This window comes from Hemicordylus capensis, chromosome 4 (genome assembly GCF_027244095.1).
Source record: "Hemicordylus capensis ecotype Gifberg chromosome 4, rHemCap1.1.pri, whole genome shotgun sequence".
NCBI lineage: Eukaryota > Metazoa > Chordata > Lepidosauria > Squamata > Cordylidae > Hemicordylus > Hemicordylus capensis.
The window spans coordinates 64428301-64452663 of NC_069660.1; the positions used below are offsets into that span (position 1 = coordinate 64428301).

General features: G+C 42.1%; 1 protein-coding gene across 1 annotated transcript in view; it reads right to left on the bottom strand.

Moving 5' to 3' along the window:
* Positions 1-8011: 8011 nt before the first annotated feature.
* CR1 (complement C3b/C4b receptor 1 (Knops blood group)) overlaps positions 8012-24363 on the bottom strand; it is a 99388-nt gene continuing 83036 nt past the window's right edge. Inside the window, exons 40-46 of the mRNA XM_053245857.1 lie at positions 22239-22466; positions 19723-19905; positions 16133-16312; positions 14653-14682; positions 13772-13847; positions 12504-12611; positions 8012-8504 (exon numbers count right to left, since the gene is read on the bottom strand). Coding sequence (XP_053101832.1) covers positions 12554-12611; positions 13772-13847; positions 14653-14682; positions 16133-16312; positions 19723-19905; positions 22239-22466 — 755 coding nt within the window. The 3' untranslated portion in view covers positions 8012-8504; positions 12504-12553. The remainder of the gene's footprint in view (positions 8505-12503; positions 12612-13771; positions 13848-14652; positions 14683-16132; positions 16313-19722; positions 19906-22238; positions 22467-24363) is intronic.

Consider the following 24363-nt stretch of genomic DNA (forward strand, 5'->3'; position numbering starts at 1 on the left):
TCCATTTCCCTCCAGAATATTCCCCGCCCAGACAATAGCAATAGAAACAGGAATGAAGAAGGGGGCGTGTCAATGGAATTCGTGGCCACTGGAGTTTGGGACAGCCGTGGTGTAAATATATTTTAATGGGCGCTGCTGTTTGTTTTGCAATGCATTACTAGTTCTGCGCTTCCCTTAAAGGCCTACAATTTCGCTGACTCGTGTCCGACAGTCGATCCTAGCCAAGTTTTACTCGGAACTTCGGAAGTAAAACCTACTGAATTCAGATGTATTTATTTCTGGGTAAGTTTAGGATCCTGCTCCCCTCCCCCCCAAGTCCCGCTATGCTGCCTCATCGTGGTGGTGTGTGTACGTGTGTTCTTTGGAGGGATGAGCGAAGTACCCTGGGAGGTATGTTCCCAGTGCGGACACTCAAAGCGCAAAGGTCATCCCAGCTGCCCGGCTAAAGCAAGCTTGCACCTATATTGGGCAGCATTGATATAGGAAGGTGCTGGAGGTAGACGATCACTTCAGTGACAACGACAAAGGCATCATCTCATACTGTGTGGGAGATGGCAATGGCAAACCCCTCCTGTATTCTACCAGAGACAACCACAGGGCTCTGTGGTCGCCAGGAGTCGACACTGATTCAACCACACACTTTACTTAACTTACCAGTGTAATATAATGGGACCTGTGGAGAAAAATCTTTTTCATGTCATCACTGATCCACATTAATTTGCCAGGAATAATATATTTAATTAAAACATCTACCACTACCTAGAGTGATAAACCCCTCCTGGAGCACCAATCGTTAAAACAAAATTCATACTTTCTCCTGAGATGGTAGTTTGAAACAAAAGGAATTCCCAACTCTAGCAGAACTTGTCCTACATACGTGGACAAATGTGTTGGTACCCCTCCACAAAAAAAGAAGAACCCACAATTGTCTCTGAAATAACTTGAAACTAACAAAAGTAATTGGCATTCATCATTGTTTATTCCGCATTTAACAAAAATCAGACTTTGGTTTAGAGTTTAGAGTTTTGATGCAACAGAATATTTCAAATAATAACACAAATGAAAATGGCAAGGACAAAAATGATGGGACCCTTAATATTGTGTTGCACAACATTTAGAGGTGATCACTTCAAACAAGTGATTCCTGTAGCTCTCAATGAGACTTCTGCACCTGTCAACAGGTAGTTTGGACCACTCTTCCTGAGCAAACTGCTCCAGTAATGTCAGGTTTGAAGGGTGCCTTCTCCAGACTGCATGTTTCAGTTCTTTCCATAGATGTTCAATAGGATTCAAATCAGGGGTCATAGAAGGCCACTTCAGAATAGTCCAATGTTTTGTTCTTAGCCATTCTTGGGTGCTTTGAGCTGTGTGTTATGGATCATTATCCTGTTGGAGGATCCATGACCTGCGACTGAGACAGAGCATTGTTCCCTGCACAGACTCAAGGCACCCTGTGCCAGATGCAAAAACCAGCCCCCAAACTTAACCAAGCCTCCTCCATGTTTCACAGTAGGTATGGTGATCTTTTCTTTGAAAACTTCATTTTTTCGTCTGTGGACATAGGGCTGATGTGACTTGCCAAAAAGCTCCAGTTTTGTATCATCTGTCCAAAGGACATTCTGCCGGAAGTATTGTGGCTTGTCAATATGCATTTTGGCAAATTCCAGTCTGGCTTTTTGATGTTTTTCTTTCAACAGTGAAATCCTCCTGGGTCTTCCATTGCTCCCACTGTCACTCAAAAAGCGACGGATGGTGCGATCAGACACTGATGGACCTTGATCTTGGAGTTCAGCTTGTATCTCTTTGGAAGTTGTCCTTGGCTTTTTGTCTACCATTCTCACTATCCTTCTGCCCATTCTGGGGTTGATTTTCCTCTAGCGGCTGCGTCCAGGGAGGTTGGCTACAGTCCCATGGACTGTGAACTTCTTAATCATATTTGCAACTGTTGTCACAGGAACATCAAACTGCTTGGAGATGGTCTTATAGCCTTTGCCTTTAACATGCTTGTCTATAATTTTCTTTCTGATCTCCTCAGACAACTCTCTCCTTTGCTTTCTCTGGTCCATATTTATTGTGGGACACGCAATGATACCAAACAGCAGAGTGACTACTTTTCTCCATTTCAATAGGCTGAATGACTGATTGCACGATTGGAGACATGTGTGATACTAATTAAAGAAAACAACTAATTTGAAAAATCACTCTAATCCAATTATTCATCATCTTTTCTAGGGGTACCAACAAATGTGTCCAGGCCACTTTAGAATATCTTTGTAGAATAAGCAATACCTTATTTCTTTTCACACTTGCTTTGCTTTACTCGATTACATATCAAAGGCATGCAGGTATACATGGGACAATTGCTTTTCATTTAATCACTTTTCAGGAAGCATAACACACTTTTTCAATGAGCTGTAAGGGAACCAACAAATTTGTCCACGTGTGTATGTTCATATTTACTAAGACAAATTTAATTACCAACCACACGCAAATATGTGACAGCAGGGGGGATTAATCCACCATTTTCTTTTCTTTAACCACATTGTGAGTATGACACAGTAGTATAAGTGGGCTGTATCCTAAGGTCTACTGCACTGTGGAAACTTATTATTATTATTATTATTATTATTATTATTACATTTATATCCCGCTCTTCCTCCAAGGATCCCAGAGCAGTGTACTACATACTTCACAACAACCCTGTGAAGTAGGCTAGGTTGAGAGAAGTGACTGGCCCAGAGTCACCCAGCTAGTATTATGGCTGAATGGGGATTTGAACTTGGGTCTCCCCGGTCCTAGTCCAGCACTTTAACCACTACACCACGCTGGCTCTCATTCACTTTGAGCCAGCCTTTATAGGGCTAAAGCTTGTTTCTGGGGGGTGGGGTTGTCCTTGATTCTGTGTGAGGCATGGAAACCTGTCAGCTAGGCCAGCAGTGAAGATTATTGCATTCTTGGTAGCTGTCAATCAGGCGAAGTGAATACTGTCTGGAAGGTACTCAATTTAACTTAGAGTGGTCATTGGGTCAGATGTGGAATGGTTTGAACCAATTAGAAGATGGGGTTCTGACCGTTAGGGTCCAGTCCTTAACCGTTAGGGTCCAATCATCAGTTGAATTCAATCAGCTAGAGTTGATTGAAAGTGAAAAAAATTCTGAAGAGAACAGCAGTGGACAGGAGAAGCAGCAGAAGGCAAAGTAGGCAGAGTGGTGGAGTCATGTGCGAGACCTGAGAAGCACAGTAGGAACATTGTGTGAAGACACCTGGTGGTCAGGGGTGTATCTAGGGTGGGGCAGGCAGGGCACGTGCCCCGGGCGCCACTTGAAGGGGGGTGCCATTTTTTAAAATGAATTTTTTTAAAAAATTGCCATTGAAAACAAAATGGCCACCACACATGCTCGAATGGCCTCTGCAAGGCCCTAGGCCATGCCAGGCCTCACAGAGGCCATTTGAGCATGCAGAGTGGCCATTTTATTTTAGGCGGCCATTTTTAAATATATATATATATTTTAAAATGGCCACCACACATGCTCAAATGGTCCCTGCGAGGCCCTAGGCCTTGCCAGGCCTCTCAGAGGCCATTTGAGCATGCGTGGCAGCCTCCAAATTGGCCACCAAACCGATCTTTGCAGGCCCAAATAGGCCCGAAAATCAGCCCGTGATGGGCTGCGGTGGTGAATTAAGAGGCCAGCAGGGGGAGGGGGAACCTTTGCAGACCACCCCCCAGCCTTTAGGAAGCCCCCCGAAGGGGCTATGGGTACATTTAAAATTTTTTTAATATAATATAAGTCACTGTACACATTCAGTTTGGCACTCTGTACAGAGAATCAGGGCTTGTGAATACTGAGCTGAAGCTTATGAACTAGGATTGTATTCATTTGTTCTTACTTTGCTTCTTGTGATAAGTGAGTTAAATGTGATGTCTTAATAATATGGCTATTAATGGTGAGTTTGTCTTTGAATCAGTGTGATATCCTTAGTATTAAGGCCACTGGGAAATTCTTGCTCTCTTTCTCTTATTTTAACTGTCTTTCTGAAATACTAGAATATATTCCAAGCAGTGACACAGTTTACTCTGCATATCCTTTAATTATTTTCAGAGTATCTGGGAAAAGCCAAATTCTCCATTTATTTTTTTAAAAACTTATGTAATAGTGATGCTACAATGCATAGCAGAGAATTAGACAGGCACTTCTGTTTAGCTTTCCAAGTACACCTCCACATAGTATTTGGGTATTTCATGAGCCTCAGCATACTGAAATTTGTAGTTTTCCATCATTTTTTGGTCGGATACGTCCACTGCTAAATAGTTTTTGAAATACTAAAAGATTAATGAGCTTGATTTGTATTTATTAGCTGATACTATGGTGAAGTTATCTGAAAGATGGGTGTCAGATGTTTGGACGGGGGCGCAATTTCAGTGCTTGCCCTAGGCACTACTTTCCCTAGATATGCCTCTGCTGGTGGTGAGAGGTCCTTCACAAGTCCCAAAAGGTAGTGGACTTGTTTAAAGCTACAAGACTTGGGCCCTCACCAGTTGTTCTGTGACTAGAGCTGGGAATTGGCTACACCAAGAATTTTAAAATTCTTAAAAAATCAATGGATGGAGTGAGCTGCTTGAATGTCCATACAGTCAATCCTATAATCACAAAAACAGCCCTGCTGGATCAGGGCCAAGGCCTATCTGGTCCAGCATCCTGGAAAAACCATAGAACATCATGTGGCATTTCTGAGATTTCTGCCCATCCATTTGTGATTTATTAATATTTTTGAGTTTCCCACTGATTCCTATGGGGAAATTATGATTTATGAAGGGAATTTGGGCACAGCACCCCCTAGTGGTGGCCCATGTTCATTGAACAAACTTGCTCAATTGTAGGCCTGACCCTGGACTCAGTGCTCTAGATTATTTGAAGGCCATGAGGGAAGCGGTCAATGAGGAGAAAGTTCAGAATAGGTAGTTTGGTCCCCAGAGGGAAGGAACTGGGGGAAGCCAGCAATAGAGGGGGCTGAGAAGGATAAGGGCAACTTTGTAACCCTCTTCCTCTCGTTTCTGAGGTCAAGCAGGAGAACGTCAGCCAGGAGATGGAGTGGGGACAGAATCAAACTAGCCTAGACCTATGCATGAAAATATTACAAAGACTCTTCCTGTTTCTATCATTCTGTTCTGAGAAATTGCTTACCAGCTACAAAGATGCTGATGAACATGCCTAGAAGTTAAAAAAAGAAAAGATACCTATAAGCAATTTGCTCACAAAAGAGAACATGGCGGCTCATTGTATAAATTGTTGTTGTAAACCACCCAGAGACATAAGTTTGGGGTGGTGTATAAATTTAATTAAATTAATGAATTTAAAAATACACGTGTTGGGAGTTATAAACATACTCATATTCTCCAGTACAGGCATATATGTGTTGAGCTCTGGGGTCCATGTTGCAAATATCTAGTGAGTTGTTATGTTACAGATAAATAGTACAATATATTAGAATGTCATTTATATAAATTATGTATCACTAGTCGGGGGGTGTTGTTGACTGGTCAAAATCATTTTGCGTAGATTAGACTTACAAGAAAGTTCAAGAAATTAATATATGTATGAGAATCTTTTATTAATGTGTTTACAAAAGGGAAGAAAAACAGAGTTTGGAATTTGTAATATTTCAACTTCAAATATTCATCTTACTGAATAATTACCACATATGGTAAATTTATTTTCCTCAGATCATCACTTCCTGGGCTGAGCATTGAAGTGACAGTACACCCCGTAACCAACTTCAGTAGTGATATTACAAGGATGAAACCTGCAGTCCTCCCAGTTTGCAAGCTGAGCTCTGTCTGATCTTTTCTGCATAACTGAGCTACAAGGCCTAACTACATCTGATCTTAAGCACTCATTTGGAAAAGGGTGCTTAAAACTGCTGCTTTTATACTTTTATGCTGCATAAAGACAGAGTTCTCCAGCAGCTCCTCCACCCCCTAAGCTGTGGAGTGCATATCGAGTGCATATAGAAAAGCAATTCCAATGAACATCTCTCACACATGATTAAAATACGTGCCAAGAACACATTGGCACATTCTTGAGTGATATCGGAGCAGGTGCATACTTGGCACATTACTGCCTTTATTGCATGTAGATGGCCGATGGGGGCTAAATTAATCCGAACTGGTCTTATATGCTGAGCATATAAGTCAAGAGGCTTGATGTAGAGTCAATCTGCATGATCAACTTTCCTGGGACAAGAGGAACTTGTTTAGTCCCCTAAAACCAGTAGGAGAATATTGGGATCATCAGTTTTACATACATGAAATAGCTAAGAATCTAGAACCTATTATGATGTACATCTACTGTTGTTGAAGTCAGTTTGGAAGTTCTAACTAGGGTAGAAGATGGTAAAATGCCTCCTAAAAAGGATAAGGCTGCAAGCAGAACACATATCAGTGTTCCAGTGTCAAGACTAGCTTCTTACTGTATGTCTTTGAGCACAATTAATGGTATTGGTTTTGATTTTAATGGTTTAGATCTTTCATACCTTCAAGAATCCCTGCTTCCTATCTTCATTTTGGAGCAACTTCAGTGGTAGAGGTCAGCAACTAAAGGCTCTAGGATCATCTGTTTCTTCCCCTGAGTACCACCACTTGCTCACTCTCCCCACAGCTGCCAACCCAGAGGAAGGAAGGGTGCCTGGAGGGAGTGGTCCCTGACTGCTTCCTATTCTGGGATTGAAGTTCTAGCCCACTGCCTTCCATCCCTCTTCAAAGTAGCACACCATGAAACTAGTTGCTGGCCTAGTTGCTTCAACTCCTAGTGAAGCTCTTCACATGCCAAAAAGCAACAGCAATGGTATGTAGAAAAATGGCTGAGATTCCAAAGTTGTGGTTTGGGTATGTCCTCCTCAGTGGGTACAACTAAATATGATTCTGCGTATCTTTTACAAGTAATATAATTCATTTTGTTTGGGCTTATGTTTTGTAGCCTGAAGGTTTTAAACACACGGCTTCTACCCCAAATCTCATTTGGGAGAGAGTGTGTGTGACTCACACACCAGTCAAACTTACCCCAAGGTCCCTTCAAGATCCTTGGACCCACTCCACACACAAGTCGGGCATTGCCTTGCGAATTCTAGCTTATCTTGGGTTATTTCCGGGTTTTTAAAAATGCTGGTTTTAAGCTACTTTTTCTGAAAATGCCAGAGTACATAGGGAGAGGCACTGTTGTAGAATCATTAGCATGATAAGAACTAGCTGGCCTGGGCATAGAGCATCTGCGCCTCTAGTTTCCCCCTCTCCCTCTTGGCTCTCTCCCATTCTCAGCCCCACTCCCTTGTTCTTGGCCCTCCCTCCTCTACCCTTCCCTCCCCCTCAGCTCTTCCCCCGTTCTCTGCCCATTTCAGCTGCTGCTTTCCCGCCTCCCCAGACACTGCTTTCCCCATCTGGCCATCCATTAGCCTTCCCGCTCGCTTCCCCCACGCCCTGCAGTTCGCTTGCAAACTCTCGCTCAAGCTGCCACACATGGGATTGACGGGTACATTTAAGAGAATTATATAGATAGATACTCTCTTTACAAATCCAAATGTAGCTCTTCAGTACTCTCTCCCCCCACCCCATTTGCTAGGAGGAAAACATGTGAACTTGCATCAAAAACAAACCCAAGAGCAGAGGGGAGGCTGCTTCTCTCAATGCCGCGAGTGTACTTCAAAGTGGCTTTGCTCAATATTTACCCCACAGCATGAAGCCATGTGCGAATAACTCCCAGGCAATCTATCAGGATGAATACAGAGACCATTTAGTGTTTAATACTTTAAAATAATTTTAAAAAGTAAAGTGTTTTAATTACTTAAGTTAGTGTTATTTGCTGAACTACAGAAGATGTATCAGTTACAAAAATACATTACTTAATCTCAGTAAATCTTGGGCAAAGATCTCCCTAAGAAATTTGGTCCTTAGTGGACGCAGATTAGGAACAGCATAAAATGTTATACAAAAGGAACAATGCAGCCAAAGCTATTGTTTTTTGTAGAAAAATGCTTTATTTAGTGAATTTGTATACTGCTCCAAATTTACAGGTTTACAACAAATATAAGAAATTCAAACAGGAATTTAAAAATTAAAAACAAATTCACACTTCAAATATATGTTTCTTTGACTGTATACATTCTCTCTTCGCCAGCTTTCAAAGAAAAGACAATGAAATAATTTGGAAGGTGTCTCTTCTGGAGTGCAACTTTTACTCTTCTAAAAATAAAAAAGAAGCTGAAGAGAGTCCAGCATCAGTCCATCCAGCAATAGCATAACGGGCAGTACTTATTTGCAACAGCAAATTGGTTGAGATGTCTCCTCACTAGGTCCAATTAAACATTATACTAGGAATAGGTCATTAAAAGTACTTTTGTTAGAATAGGAGTCCAGCTGGAGTCCATAGAAAAAGCTGCCACATAAACTTAATGTTCTACGTAATGAAGAACTGAACTATAATCCATAAAGAAGTTGAAAGTAATTTTTCGATCTGCAGGGGGAAATAGTGAAAACAGAACAAGAATACAATATCTTGTATGTAGAGAAATGTTGCACATTTTAATTGTTAGAAAAGCATTCTTCTGTAGAAAAACTATATGCACACAGAAAATTGGCATCCCAAATTCCACTTACTTGTACTTCATAAACTTTGAAAGTAAATTTTTGGAGCTATCCACTAGTCAATCGTATTTAAGAGGAACAATCCTCACCTCTCTGGGTATATTAGCAATGCTTGAGGTCTGGAGAAGATTGACACATCCTATATGCATAGTGAGGCAGTGGGCTAGCATGGGTGTATCCAACCATACATTAGGCTTGTGCCCGAAACGTTTCAGCGGCCATTGAAAAGGCCGCCAAAACGTTTCGGGTGTCGGGGCAGATTCGGTGATTCGGCGCCGGCGGGGGTAGGGCTTTAAGGGCGGGGGAGAGTGTACTCACCCCCCCCCCGCCGCGTTTCCCCCGCCGGCGCTCTCCGAATTTGAAGCCCCTCGGGGCGGCAGCGTTCCTCCTTGCCGCCCCGTTTGCCCCCTCGGCCGGAAGTGGCCGGAAGTTCCGAGCGCGCGTGCGCCTGTCGTGCGCGCGCGCGCGCTCGGAACTTCCGGCCACTTCCGGCCGAGGGGGCAAACGGGGCGGCAAGGAGGAACGCTGCCGCCCCGAGGGGCTTCAAATTCGGAGAGCGCCGGCGGGGGAAACGCGGCGGGGGGGGGTGAGTACACTCTCCCCCGCCCTTAAAGCCCTACCCCCGCCGGCGCCGATAAATATCGTGCACATCCCTACCATACATGCAACGATTGTTTCATGACAGTGTACACTCAACCAGGGGCGTAGCAAGGTTGTAGTGGGCGCAAAGACAAGATTTTAAAATGCCCCGCCCCCTCACTGAAGCTCAGCTCATGAAGTAAAGAAATCTTAAATGAGGCTGAATAGTGGTAACAAAAAGCATAGTAGGTTTTGTAAATTGTGGACGATGAAAGTCATGTAATGGTACTTGAGAAAGACATGCTGTTCTGGCAGCTCCAGGTTTTAACACTCACATCAATTTTGGAGGTGAATACAACTGAAGGAAGCCCGGGCAGGTGTGTGGCTGGGGGAGTCAGTCACGTGACTTGCTACTGGGGGGCCCCCCAAGGCAGTGGGCCCCCAGACAAATGTCTCCCCTTGCCCTATTATAGTTACGCCCCTGCACTCAACCTTTCTTTGGCTTACAACAGGCATGGAATGTTTGTGGGAATAAGCAGGCATATGGGGATACACATATCTCACATTTATGTGCTACATTGTATGGGTGGTGGGGAGATGGAGATTGAGTTTCATGCTCCACTCCGTGTATAGGATTTCCAGACAGTGTGTGAACTAGCTCAAAGAAGCACATCTATTTGCTAGTATCCAATTAGTATCACCTGTATCTTGGATAAGATTAACACTAGTGGCATTCAGGTTCATTTATTCATAGTGAATGTTCATTATTTTATCCAGGCACATGCTCAGCTAGGCAGTTTGGTAATTTTATATGCTAATTTACTGAAGCAAAAGCTAAATCTGGCTACCTCACAATCCCTTCTCAAGGTCTCTCTTCCTGCTGGATTAGGAACTATACATGCACAGTGCCTAGAGAAAACTATGAATCCAAACAATCCCCAAATACATAGTTGCATGCAATATCTCTGCTACTGCTAATGTCTTTTATTCATTCATTCATTATTTATTTATTGCATTTCTATACTCCCTAGTATAGAAATCTCTAGGCGGTGTATAGATTAAAACATAATATAAAACAAAACATTTACAATTCATAAAAACAAATACAAATCACAATAGATTAAAAAACGCACATTAAATTTAAATTTCAGTTAAAAGTCTGGGGGGGGGGAAAGGTACATCTTTAAGGCCCTCCTAAAAGCAAACAGAGAAGGAGATGCTCTTATTTCAGCAGGGAGCGTGTTCCAAAGCCCTGGAGCAGCCATAGAGAAGGCCCGGTCCCGAGTTGCCACCAATCGAGTACCCTGGACCTAAGCCATTAAGGGCCTTATAGGTAATAACCAGAACTCTGTATTTCGTTCGGAAACATATCAGCAGCTGTTCAGAAGTTTTAGATGTTCAGAAGTTGGTAACCGGGTTTCATGAGGCAGTCACTTCAGATGATGGATTACTGGGGTGCCAGCAGAATGGCATGATGCTCTCTACCTCTAAAGCTTCCAAGAAGTGGCAGTCCATTGAAAGGCCATGCCAGAGGTAAGAGCAATTTGCTGCCTTATTAGCCCCACTCTCCACCTTGTCTCTTGGGCTGAAGCATGCTGTCACCACCCCTTTCCCTTCTACCTCTTGAGTCCTTCACTGTTCTGTGAATTCTTTGCAGCCCACTAGCCCTTTAGGAGAGGAGAGCTGGTCTTGTTGTAGCAAGCATGACTTGTCCCCATAGCTAAGCAGGGTCTGCCCTGGTTGCATATGAATGGGAGACTTGATGTGTGAGCACTGCAAGATATTCCCCTCAGGGGGTGAAGCTGCTCTGGGAAGAGCAGAATGTTTCAAGTTCCCTCCCTGGCTTCTGCAAGATAGGGCTGAGAGAGATTCCTGCCTGCAACCTTGGAGAAGTCGCTGCCAGTCTGTGAAGACAATACTGAGCTAGATAGACCAATGGTCTGACTCAGTATATGGCAGTTTCCTATGTTCCTCCCTGGGCCAAAGACAACCCACAACCACTGCCTCTGTTTTAAAGCTGGTAGCATTGGCTTCCCCTACCAAGGGTCCATACACTCTGTCCCTTGGAGCTGGTGAGGTGAGGAGTGATGGGACCAACAAAAGGAAAGAGTGAAAGTTTGCTGCAGTGGGAAAAACTTCCACTTGTTGTTTTCCATTCAGTTCAGAGGCAGAGCCACCATTGGACGAACAGGTTCAAAGAACCCAGGCTGCAGCCCCCAGGGGCCACGCCTCATGGCCCCAGACACACACCCCCGTCATCAGATGCGGGGGGCATTATTTCACCACACGGCCCAGTTTGGGACCGAAATCAGTCCGTGCTGCGTTGGAAGTGCAGCTGGAGTGACTCTCCCTGCCTTTTAAAGGGAGGAAGAGCCACTCCTGGCCTCGTTGCCAATGCAGCAGAGCTGATCTCCCAAACAGGGATGCACAGCCCCGTTTTTAGGAGGGAAACCACGCCCCCGCGTCCAATGTCAGACGTGGGGGCGTGGCTAGCCAGACCCCTGTGTCTGATGTCAGACACGGGGGATGGGGCCCGCGGGCTGCAGTGGTGGCTGAACACGGGCCGCCGCCATCCTCCCTCCCCCACTGATTCAGTTTAATCTTTCCCCTACCAGAGGAGTTGAGACTAAACAGAAAGCTCACTCTCTTGCTTGCGTATTGCTGGCAGTGCCATGTGAAGACGAAGCCAGAAAAGCACCTTAGAGCCAGTGAGAAAGTGAGCTTTCTGCTTAGTCTCATCATGTCTCCCTTTACATCCAGGAGACTGACGTCGCAGCCATGGCATTGAGAAGAATGAGTGTAAAGCTGTCATTGCAGGGTGTGTGTTAGAGCGGACACATTGGAGCCAGCCCTCCGATAAGTCACCACCCACACAGATGGCCATACCTCTGCAGCTTGCACTATGGCTGTCCATACCTTTTCTTCCTCTTCCCACAATATATCAAATTCATATTAGAAAAAAATATGACTAATATACTAGGCAAAATTTACTTCCACAATTTAGGAGACCAGTCGAGGTAGGGGAAAAATCACAAGAGGCTCTACGTCATCTGAAAGCCCAGCAGCATTGCCCAGAGGAAACAGCAAAGAAGTTGGAATATATCACTGTCTTTGTTGTCTAATACTGTATGCATGTCAAAAGATAATTTTCCCAAGGGAGAAAGAGACAAAAGTCACATGTCCATTCTATATAGGCTACATACCATTTTGCATACTGAATTCATAGTAACCTTTGATCATACTGATGAGACATTTTCTGTTTGAACAAAATGATCTGAAACATTTTTACCTAGTACTGTGAAAATGAACCTTTCCTCAGAGTTGTATGTTGAAGCAATATTATACTTGACCGTCTGTGTTCTCAGATATTTCTTGACGACTTGCAGGACTATATTTGCTAAACAGATAGGGAAAATATTGTTAAAAGTTCAAGTGAAAGCATTTAGGATATTAAAATGCACACATTATTGTCTTCTAAAACTATACAAAATACAACAATGCATAGAAAACATAAAGATAATCATTCCATCAAATAATATAGCCTTCAAATATCCATCTCAAGCCCATCTCAAGTTGTAGCTGGTGCTCCTGACAAAATTTCCAAGTGAACTTAGCCCTGTTCAGGTGTTCAGACAATTAGGGATGTTGTGCCCCAGTACAGCATCCACAAGAGCATGCCTGTAAACACCACTCCTATGCAAATGTTTTTTGAAACCCCACCACTCACCACAAAGACAGCATTTATATAAAGAGTCAAATGCTGTACTCTTATGCAGGTTTGAACTGCGAGGGGTGGTGCTTAACCTTTTCCTGGTAGCCAATTCTCCCTGCAAATGCCCTTCCATGTGCAATTAAAAAAATTTTAAATATTCTGAGAGGCACTTTTGCTATGAGAATCAGTGAGCACACAAGGGGTCAAGAACTCCTCCCCCACAGTCTTTCCTTGTGTCTCACACATTCCCGTTATCTTGGCAAACATGGGGCTGGGAAAGGATTGCGTCATGTTTACCAAGATAACATCAAGCTCTGAGCTACTGAAAGCTCAGTAAAACATACAGAAATCTGAAATCATGGAAAGCAAAGATAGAACTTGGTGGAACTGTTTATGGAGGTTATATTTTAAAACACCTCTTAGACTTTGGGGAAAAAATAGCCTTAAAGATTTCATTCCTATTCCTTAGAGTGTAAGAGGCAAGTATTTTTTAAGGCCAGTGTCAAGATTGCTCCTAATAATACAAGGAACACTGCTGTTATCTTTGTGTTGAATAGTTTAAAAAGCAAAACATGATTTATTTTAAATGTCTTTCTTCATACCACAACATTTAGACCCATGTCCATCCCACTGGTATGGGAAGCAAGGGAGACTTTCACATCTGTGCAAAAAGGTAGGACCCTAATGCATGCAGCTGAAAGACACCACTTTTTCTCTTGAACAGGAATTGAAACACTTCTAATAAGCTGCTATGTCTGCTCAATGCCTCATAAGACTGGGCTGCAAATGTCTTTAATTTACTATTCAATATAGATAACGAATAGAAATGAAGGAGAGTGTCTTACGCTTTGTTACTCTTCAAAACAGTAATCCAGATGATACCACAAATAACCAATAGCAGTAGGACACCAGTCAGAGATCCTGTTGGAAACCAAAGAATACATCCTCATCGTTTGACAAAGAGTTGGAAGTCTAGGCATAAAGATATTTGGAGTGCGTGTAGCGGGTCTGATTCAGATGAATACTGCTCTCATGCTGTCTTTTAGTGAACCTCTCTTGATGAGAACAAGCTGATTTAGAGATGGGGTATAAAATGATTGTTCATTGAAATTTAGACAATAGGTGAGTAAATCTAATCCCCAAATAAGTGATCTTTTAGATTGTGATAGTATAGTGGAAGGGCAGACATTTTAGACATTGGGAAAATATTCTGGCAAAAATATTCTGAATTGTGGGACAGAACATCAGCTCCTATAGAACTGGCTCACATAGAACCTATCGGACATATTTGTCTGCCCAACACCTAAAGTAATTTTCTGAGGCCCTTTTGTGCACCCCATCATTTTCAGAGGTGTATCTGGCAGTGACATGCAAGTCCACTTTCTGTAGTGATGCCAGGTCGGTGGAACTCCCTATCTTCTGAATCAGACAAGGTTAGTTTATTTCACTGCTTGCTGAAGACCCTTTTTTGTGGGCTTTTAATCTCTCATCGAGTAAGATGCTTTCTTATGAGTTTACCTACTGTACTGTGGAGTTTTGTGTTTAATAATGTCCATTTGGAGTGATCTGTATTTTATTTTATTGTAATAATTTAAAATTGTTAGTTGCCCTTAGCATTCTGTCATGGGGATGGAAAGGAAGAATATTTAATAAATGACAATGTTCATGATAATGTAGCATCTTACATTCAACCAGGATCTGATGCGCTTTCCTAGAAAATACTTACCGATGCCTATGAGAGTGGAGATGTAGAAACCTAAAGTGGAAAGTAAGAAGAATGAGTTGTTTTATCATGAAGGGAGAGAAAAAGGAGGGAAAAAATCCCAGTGACACATTTGATGAAAAGCATTTTAAGGACTGAAAAGGTTAGATTAGCAAAATGAGCAATCAACCAGATTATCTCAACAGAGGGAATATTTTTTTAGAAATTTAACAATTACCTATTATAGTGATAGTAAGGCTTTGGGGAGGGCTAGGTCTCACTTAAAGCAACTGCTGGGAGGATGGAGACCTTTCCTTCTAAGGGAAAAAGCTCAGGAAAATCAAAACAGAAGGACCAGTCCGGAGGACTGGGTGGCATCTACCCCACACAGCCATCAGCAGAAGAGAAAGCTTTGTAATTTGTTTAGTCTGTCCCAAGAGTGCCCTGAGAAAGCAGTAGGCTGAGAAGCTGCTGGGAGGCTGGAAACAGCAGGAAAGCCCCTGCCAGTGAGTAGCAGAAGAATAGGGACTAGTTCAGTTAGACACGGGAAGGAAGTTATTTTCCTTTATTGCATTGCATGCATCTGAGTTGCCTGGTTAGTAAAACACTCTTTTACAATCCACTTTATGAAGAGACAATTGTTCTTATTGCATACTCCTGTTTATATTTTAATATAATTATAAACCCTTGTTGGTGAAGATTTCTACTTCGCATTTTGGGTCTGCCTTAGTCACATGCCTTTGAAGGCCTAGAAAAGTTCAGCCCTCTTAGGGTGGAGTTTGCCACTTTATCCCCTCAAATCCTGCCCCCCCCCCCCGGAATCTTATATGAAGAGTGGGTTTTCCCACATAAAAATAAAGTGGATGGTGGCAGCCTACTGTGAATCCCTTACAGATAAGCAGTCAACCCCAGTGAACTTCTCCCCGCCCTCCTCTGGCTCTTGTAGGAGCTAGTCAATTAAGCAATGTGGAGAAAGTATTTATTTCTGAGAAAAATCATCTTAAAAATGACTTTTGAGGTGTATTATGACTCATTTCACCAGCTGAGTAATACTTTCATTTTCCATTACTCTATGGTCCTGAAGTTACTAAATCAGTTGCAGCCAACCTTTTTTTTGACAAATTTACAATAAATCAAGCTTAGAGGATCAATAAAAGATAATACAATTACAAGATATATACATCCCACATCTGCCCTTGAGCATCTTGCTGTCATTCTGCCTATTCAGCTGTGGACTAGGGGCAGCAGTTCAGTATAAGGCAGCAGATAGACTTTGAGCCTGCCAGACTTCCTGCTTTTCTCTAGGCATGGTGTAAATGCTTGCTGCATGTAGCCATTGCTGGAACTCATGCCACAGAATGGACTAGGTGGAGAAAACACCACAAAAAGTGTTGCTTTTGCTTAGATGTTCTGAAACTTCCTGCCTTTGATACAAATTCCTTCATGGAATACAAATTCTTCTTCAACCACAAATACTATAGTTTTCTGTTTGTTATCTGTTTACCTGGTTTACAAACTGGCACAGGAGAATCCCATGTGAAATCTTGCTGACACTGAGCGTAAGGGCTACCTTCCAAGATATAACCATCTTCACATTCCAGGGTCACATAATCTCCAACCTGAAACACAGTACCTGCTTCTGCCACCTTGCCTCCAGAAATCTGTGGGAGGATGCAGGCAATTGCTGAAAATAATAGTAGGTGAAAAGGTTTATCAGATATATGTGGTAATGGCTGGAATTATATCAAGTTGTAGTTTAACAGTATTATTGCTGCAAATTACAAGTATTTTCTTGACAAATCAAGTTTACAGCCTCCTAATTGAAACAGTTGAATAGTTAAAAATGAAATTGTAATTTACGATAAGATACAGCGTGGTGTAGTGGCTAGAGTGCTGGATTTGGACCGGGGAGACCTGAGTTCAAATCCCCATTCAGTCATGATACTAGCTGGGTGACTCTGGGCCAGTCACTTCTCTCTCAGCCTAACCTACTTCACAGGGCTGTTGTGAAAGAGAAACTTAAGTATGTACTACACCGCTCTGGGCTTCTTGGAGGAAGAGCGAGATATAAATGTAAAAAAATAAATAAATTAAAAAGCTATAGAATGTCCACCATTTTTGTAGTTCTGTAGTGCATGGCTTGGCTCAATTGAGTGAAAAATGGAGTGTATATCTGCTAATTTATTGCATTCTACTTAGACTGTTGAATTTCAAAACTAGTCTGTCCCAGTTCAACCTTGAGATGCCATTGATTGATCTTCTTGAGACCTTTTGCATGCAAAACAGGTGCTCTACAAACAGGCTATATCTTTACCCAATCATCCTTTACATGCATTAGGCCAATTATTAGAATTATCAAGTTCTAAATTATATCTAATACACAAAACATATAGTGTGTGGCTCAAGTGCCACCCAAGCATGCCCCTTATATAACTGATTTTTGGACTTAGAAACCAAAGTAAATATGCCTTCACATACATTGTCTGCCTCTATACTGAGGAACAGGCTGTTTACTGGCTCTTTGTGATTATGGAACTCTCATAAGGCTGTACTCTCGCAAGGTTGTGTTGCATGTCAGTCACTGCTTATATCAATTGTCAATTAACTTGTCCATAAACATTTGATAAGTTAAAATTTGCCACCGCCACCCCACAAATTAATAGCAGTGGATTGTGCTTCAAAGCATAGGTTTTTAATTGAAAATATGCATTGATTCTTAAACAAAATGAGCTATTGCACTTCACCCAGTATCAGACTAATATTTTTAATTGTGGACTTTGCTGAGCCAAGGTAAGCATGAATAATATTGCCAAGGGACTTGGAAAAGCAGGCCCTTACCCCATGCAGCAATTGGTTTGCTGATGTGCTTGGGAATTTCTGTGTGCATGAAATAGCTGTTCTTCAACTAAAAGTAGTTCACTAGGCATGACTATGCACAGGCAAAAAGAGCAGATTCAAATGATCAGCCTTCTGTATAACTTGTTTGGCAATGGAGCCTGCTTCAGGTATGCTGGTCATTGCATGTGCAGCATACAGGCAGTAGTACAAAGTGATCTTTAGCATCCCCACATAGGACAAAGATGGATGCATCTTCCTATATAACTGTTGATGATTATGGTAATGTGGATCCATATACATCAAAAGGTGTCACTATAAGTAGCTATAGCATATAAGAACATAAGAACAGCCCTGCTGGATCAGGCCCAAGGCCCATCTAGTCCAGCATCCTGTTTGACACAGTGGCCCACCAGATGCCGCTGGAAGCCACAGGCAGGAGTTGAGGGCGTGTCCTCTCTTGTGCCATTACTCCCCTGCAACTGGTACTCAGAGGCATCCTGCCTTTGAGGCTAGAGGTGGCCCACAGCCCTCCGACTAGTAGCCATTGATAGACCTCTCCTCCATGAAGTCATCCAAACCCCTCTTAAAGCCATTCAGGTTGTTGGCTGTCACCACATCCTGTGGCAGAGAATTCCACAAGTGGATCATGCGTTGTGTGAAAAAGTACTTCCGTTTGTTGGTCCTAGACCTCCTGGCAATCAATTTCATGGAGTGACCCCTGGTTCTAGTGTTGTGTGAGAGGGAAAAGAATTTCTCCCTCTCCACTTTCTCCACACCATGCATGATTTTATAGACCTCTATCATGTCTCCCCGCAGTTGTCTTTTTTCTAAACTAAAAAGCCCCAGGTGTTGTAGTCTTGCCTCATAAGAAAGGTGCTCTAGGCTCCTGATCATCTTGGTTGCCCTCTTCTGTACCTTCTCCAGTTCAACAATGTCCTTTTTAAGATGTGGTGACCAGAACTGTACGCAGTACTCCAAGTGTGGTCGCACCATAGTTTTGTATAAGGGCATTATAATATTAGCCGTTTTATTTTCAATCCCTTTCCTAATCCCTAGCATGGAATTGGCCTTTTTCACAGCTGCCGCACATTGAGTCGACACTTTCAACAAGCTGTCCACCACGACCTCAAGATCCCTCTCTTGGTCTGTCACCGACAGCTCGGATCCCATCAGCATATACTTGAAGTTGGGGTTTTTCGTCCCAATGTACATCACTTTACACTTGCTAACATTGAACTGCATTTGCCATTTTGTCGCCCACTCCCCCAGTTTGGAGAGATCCTTTTGGAGCTGCTCACAATCCGTTTTGGATTTCACTACCTGGAAGAGTTTGGTATCATCTGCAAATTTGGCCACATCGCTGCTTACCCCTGCTTCTAGATCATTTATGAATAAATTAAAAAGCACTGGTCCCAGAACAGATCCCTGGGGGACCCCACTTCTTACTTCCCTCCATTGTGAAAACTCTCCATTTATATAGCTCTAGGTATATGCATGAGACTATTTTTATTTATTAATTTATTAGATTTATACACCACCCTTCCTAAAGTGGCTCAGGGTGGTTTACATTAAAATAAAAAAAGACATAATTAAAACTAAAAACCATTTAAAAGCAGATTAAAATTAAAACTAGATATCGTTAAAAACCAAGCTAAAAACATGGGCCTTTAAGGCTCTCCTGAAGGCCTCCAAGGAAGATAATCCTCTCATATCCACAGAGAGCACATTCCACAACCTAGGGGCAACAACTGAGAAAGCCTGATCGCAGGTCGCCACCAGATGAACCGGTGGCACCTGAAGACGGACCCCTCCTGATCTTAATGAGAGGTGGGGATCTTGTAGAGAAGTTAGGTTATCCAGACCTTAGGTTATCCAGACCTAAGCCATTCAGGGCTTTAAAGGTAATAACCAGCACTTTGAACTTTGCCCGGAAACGTACTGGATTGGATTGATAGATTGGAGACAATGACTGGCATCCTACATAATGCTGCACAAGGGCAGTGAAAGTATCCCAGTGTGCAGCGATGGTAGGAGCAATTCAGCAGCATACATGAGGGGGCAGTTTTTGCTGCTTGCTCTTTCCCTCAGAAGTGTCCTTTGGCCCTGAAAATATGTCTCGGAGGGAGACTGGGAAAATACCCCCCCCCCCCCCACATACACGGGCTGCTGAATCATGCTTGTTATTAGTGCAGACAGGGATCCTTTTGCTATCTGCAGACAGCATTAAAATACCAGCTGAATGTAAAAAGAGCAAACCTTTGCAACTTGGGGGTTCACTCCAATTTGCAGTGCTTGAGCCTTCTAAAATACAGGTAACCTCATGCTCTCCAACAAGGGAATAGCCATCATCACAAATGTATTCAATGTAATTTCCATAAGTAAAATTGTTTCCAATATAAGTTCCATGGACAATTGCCGGGGGTGGTGGACAATGCATAACTGAAAAGAAATAATAGAAAGTGCCAACTTGAACACTGCTCAGTTTACATATGTCCAGCAAACAAGGTTAGGCAGGAAGATAAAATACCTTCACATTGGGCCAAAAGCTGACATCATGTGCCAGAAAGTGTACAGTGATTGGAAGCCTTCTCATATAGCGACACAGACATAATTTGCACATGTTCCAACACCAGCATTTGTTAAGTTCTGGCCACTGGCCAACATCTTGAGTAACGAAGCATGGATACTAGAGGAGAAAGTGCCAGTGCTGCTGCTGACTTTCAAATTAATGTAGTGTGTGTGTGGGGGGGATTTTAGCCAACTTCCTCTTCCCCCAAAAGTGTTCTTTGCCACCTGAAAATATGTCCCTGAGCACTGCATGACCCTCAGGAACATATTTTTGTTTGGCACAGAGCTCATCTGGGGGAAGGAGAATGCAGTGAAAATCCTCCACCCATGCACAATCACTGGAGCTGTGTTAACCAGAAAGTCAGCAGCAGCTGCTCCCTGGCGCTTTTCTGCTAGCACCCGCACTTCATTATTCCCCTAGCACTTCTGGTGCTTCATTATGTCAGCCATTGTGATCACCAGTGGGAAGTGACAGAGCAGTTCTCGAGTTTAATGTACTTTACAAACAAGCTACCAGTAGATTGATCAACACAATATTAACCGTAGAATATTGCTTCTTCAGTAGCAGACACTCTACAAGCTATGTACCTAGTGCTGATTCCTCAGCTATCAAATCTGATTCCTCAGCTATCAAATTCCTGGTTAGCACTGATGTCATGGGGACCAGTGGCTGTCTCAGATGTAGGGATACAGTGTCATGTAACTGGTGCTTCTTTACTGCCAGGTGCTGTGAGCCTATTTTCTCTTCAAGTGAGAATATAAGAATTGGTGCAGAGGGCACTACATGCCAGTCCAAGGAGTGCTATTACAGACAGTTCCAAGACTCCCACTGGCTTCCTGGTAGAGGATCAGAAGACCTCTGAGGCCATTTTCACCAGTGGTGATTACACCAAAGTTTTGTATCTCCTGTGCCTGTTGACGAAATAAAATGCCTACACTGTCTAGAAAGTACATTGTTTTCTGCTTTTCATCTTAAGCAGTGCTTAGCATTTTGTGAGTGTGAACGTATGTACAGTATTTTTATCTCTGGAAGCCTCACAATAGCCTTCATAGCTTGAATGATTCTGAAAACACAGTTCACATTCTTAGCCACTACACTGTGTGAACGCTCTCTCTCTCTCTCTCTCTGTGTGTTCTTTCTACTGCAGGGCCTTCGTTCAAGAGACCTCACAGCTTGATCCCTCAAGAGGCAAAGAGGCAGCAAATGTTTGCTAATCAATGGCTGACCACTAGACTACATTACTCATGAGCAATTCCACTGAAGTTAATTGGACAAGTCAGTCATGACTAATTTGTCTTCTCTAATGGGACTACTCATGAGTAATTTATTCTGGCTGTATCTTGTGATTATTGATTGATTTGATTTCTATACCGCCCTTCCAAAAATGGCTCAGGGTGGTTTACACAGAGATATAATAAATAAATAAGATGGATCCCTGTCCCCAAAGGGCTCACAATCCAATAAGAGGAATGCAAACACTTGTGAAGAAGTAAAAATCTCTCTGGGGTATATAGCATACTTATTTGTAAGGCATCTGCAGATACAGTATCACTTGAGAACTAGAGTCTGTAATTGCTCACTTCAGTGTTTTACTTATCAAAGTGCTTATTTTATTTATTTATTTATTTGTTTGTTTGTTTACTTTGAAATTTCTATACTGCCTTTCATTAAAATAATCTCAAGGTAGTTTAAAATAATCTCAACATTCAACAATATAAAGCCATAAAAACTACACAATAAGAATTAAAACCGAATATAAAAATACAAATCTAATTAAAAGTTAAAAAAACATGTACAATATAACCATATAAGCAGCAAGGCAGGCATTATTAGTCATGTCAATTACTTGGCATGAAGAAACACAATAGCACCTCAATGAGGAGCCAAACCTGGTGGCAATATGCTAATCAAAGGTAGGCCATCACCTTATTTAACACTTAATACATGAAGTCATCTGTTGTAGCCTGGATCAGACACAGACACAGCTTTCAATTCCCAGTGTTGCACCTTATGTGGTAGCTTTGATTAGGAATAATAAATTGCCTGACAGATGTCAGATAAGCATTTACCGATCCTAAATATAATCTGGACCTTTTTCCATTTATGATCCTGGAAAAGGTAGGAAAAAGCTCTAACTAGACCAATCATCTTTATGTGCCTGACCTGCTGATTGTTAAACAAATGTAACAGAAAAGGAATGCACCTTCACAGTGAGGAAGAGGGAGGCTCCATGCACCAGACTCTGTACAACTGATAGATGCTTTTCCAATAAGGATATAACCTGTAAGACAGCTATATCTTACAACTGTTCCAGCTGAGAAAAGATCCAAGTCCTGACCATGACGACGCCCGTTATCAATGTCTGGTGGGGAGAAGCACCGTGATACAGAAGAGAACTGACGAGCTGGTGCAATTTCAGAAACAGTATTTTCTGCACAGAGAGAAGCAAAATGGCAGTGCAATGCATTAATTAATATGGATTCATAATTGAAAGATTTTAACAAAAATAGATGTAGTGTAAAGTGGAAGTCAACACTAAATATAATGTCTTATGTTAATGCATATCTTCGATGAAGAGGAACTTAAGTGTTTCTCATGTGCCATCAAATTGGCACTGAATTATGCGATCCCCTTTCAGAGTGAATGCAGGACCACATTCAAAAGCAATGCTCTGGGTCTGAGAATACACTAAGACGTTGTTGTTGCTCCATTCTGAATCACTGGGAGTATGCACCCAGTTGCTAAGAATAAACAAAACACTGTTATGTATCATAAACATCTTGAAATCTAAGGGGAAATTGATCAGGAGCTCCATTTCCTTAAAACAATTTCTTCTGTATCATTTGAAAGTTGATGTCAACAATTATCCAACAGAGCTTAGATAAACATTTTTCTTACTGGTGAAAGTCGAGGAAACACTACATATACATTCTGCCAGATGAGATTTTGCTTCGAAACATTTCCAAAAGGGATGCCTTTTGAAAATAACTCTTGGTTGAGTTATTTATGAATGTTAATAATGAAGTAGTACAGGACATAGAAGATAGACATTTCAAAACATTCAAGTCACTGCAAATTTTTCATTCACTTTACAGATACAGGAAGTATGAAAATAAACATGAATGGTCCTTTGAAAAAGTACACACTCTCTCTTAATCTGAATATATGTTTTCAGTACTCAAGAAAGGAACAAATATTGAATAGTGGTGCTGTGAGAAACTACACACTTGTTTTCTCTCGCTCTTAATTTAAATATATATTTTCAGTACTCAGGAAAGGAACAGTATCTATCCCTTTGCCTCAGGACCATCATAGGTATAGCCTAAATGAGCCATTCACTAAGGAAGAGCTCTCTGAAGTTATTAAATCTTCAGAGCCAATCTGCCACCACAGGGTGTGCCAGGCAGTGCGCTGCTGCTTGGAGTAGTTTGTAGCTGCAGCCTGAGCAGAGGTAAGCACCTATTAACTGGTGCTTAAAGGCGCCTCTCACCACCCCCACAACCCCGGCGATGCCCACACTGGCCGCTCCTGTTTATCGTTTTAATTAATTATTGTATGCCACCTCGAGTGTAATTGGAAAGATGGGATATCAATATTTTAAATAAAGAAATTAAATAAACAACGAGCTTGAATTTCCAGAGGTATTCACATCTGGTAATTGTCCAAAAGTTACTCCCCAAAGTATATGATGTATAACACTATTGATACAATGCAGAATTCCAAACTCTTCCAATTAGGAAAAACACTGTTTTCATGGCATTCAGAAAACAGGCAGCTGGACAATCAGCAGCTTGAAAATCCATGGCTGACATGAAGTGGATCTCCAATATCTTCTGAACTGGATAAACTCAGTAAAGTTAACCCAAAGCCTACTAGATCTATTTCAAACATTTACAGTGGTCCCTCTACTTACGAAATTAATCCGTTCCGAATGCACATTTGTAAGTCGAAAAGTTCGTAAGTCGAAAAGCGGTTTCCCATAGGAATGCATTGGGAACGGATTAATGCGTTCCGGAGCCTAGAAAAAAGACCCAGACCCCCAGTAAGGCTTGCAAACTTCACAGGAGCATTTCTTTTCAAGAATAAACAGGCAGTAAACAGGCAGGCAAGTCAAGGAAACTGCATGTAAAATTCGTAAGTCGAGGAAACCCCATCTAAAAATTTGTAAGTCGAAAAAACCGCATCTAAAACCGGATCTAAAACTGCCGTTTGTAACTCGAAAAATACTTATGTCGAGCAGTTCGTAAGTCGAGGGACCACTGTACTTAAATAGGAGTTAAACATTACAAATATAAAAACACCTTGTGGCCAATGACAGTTTCCCACTT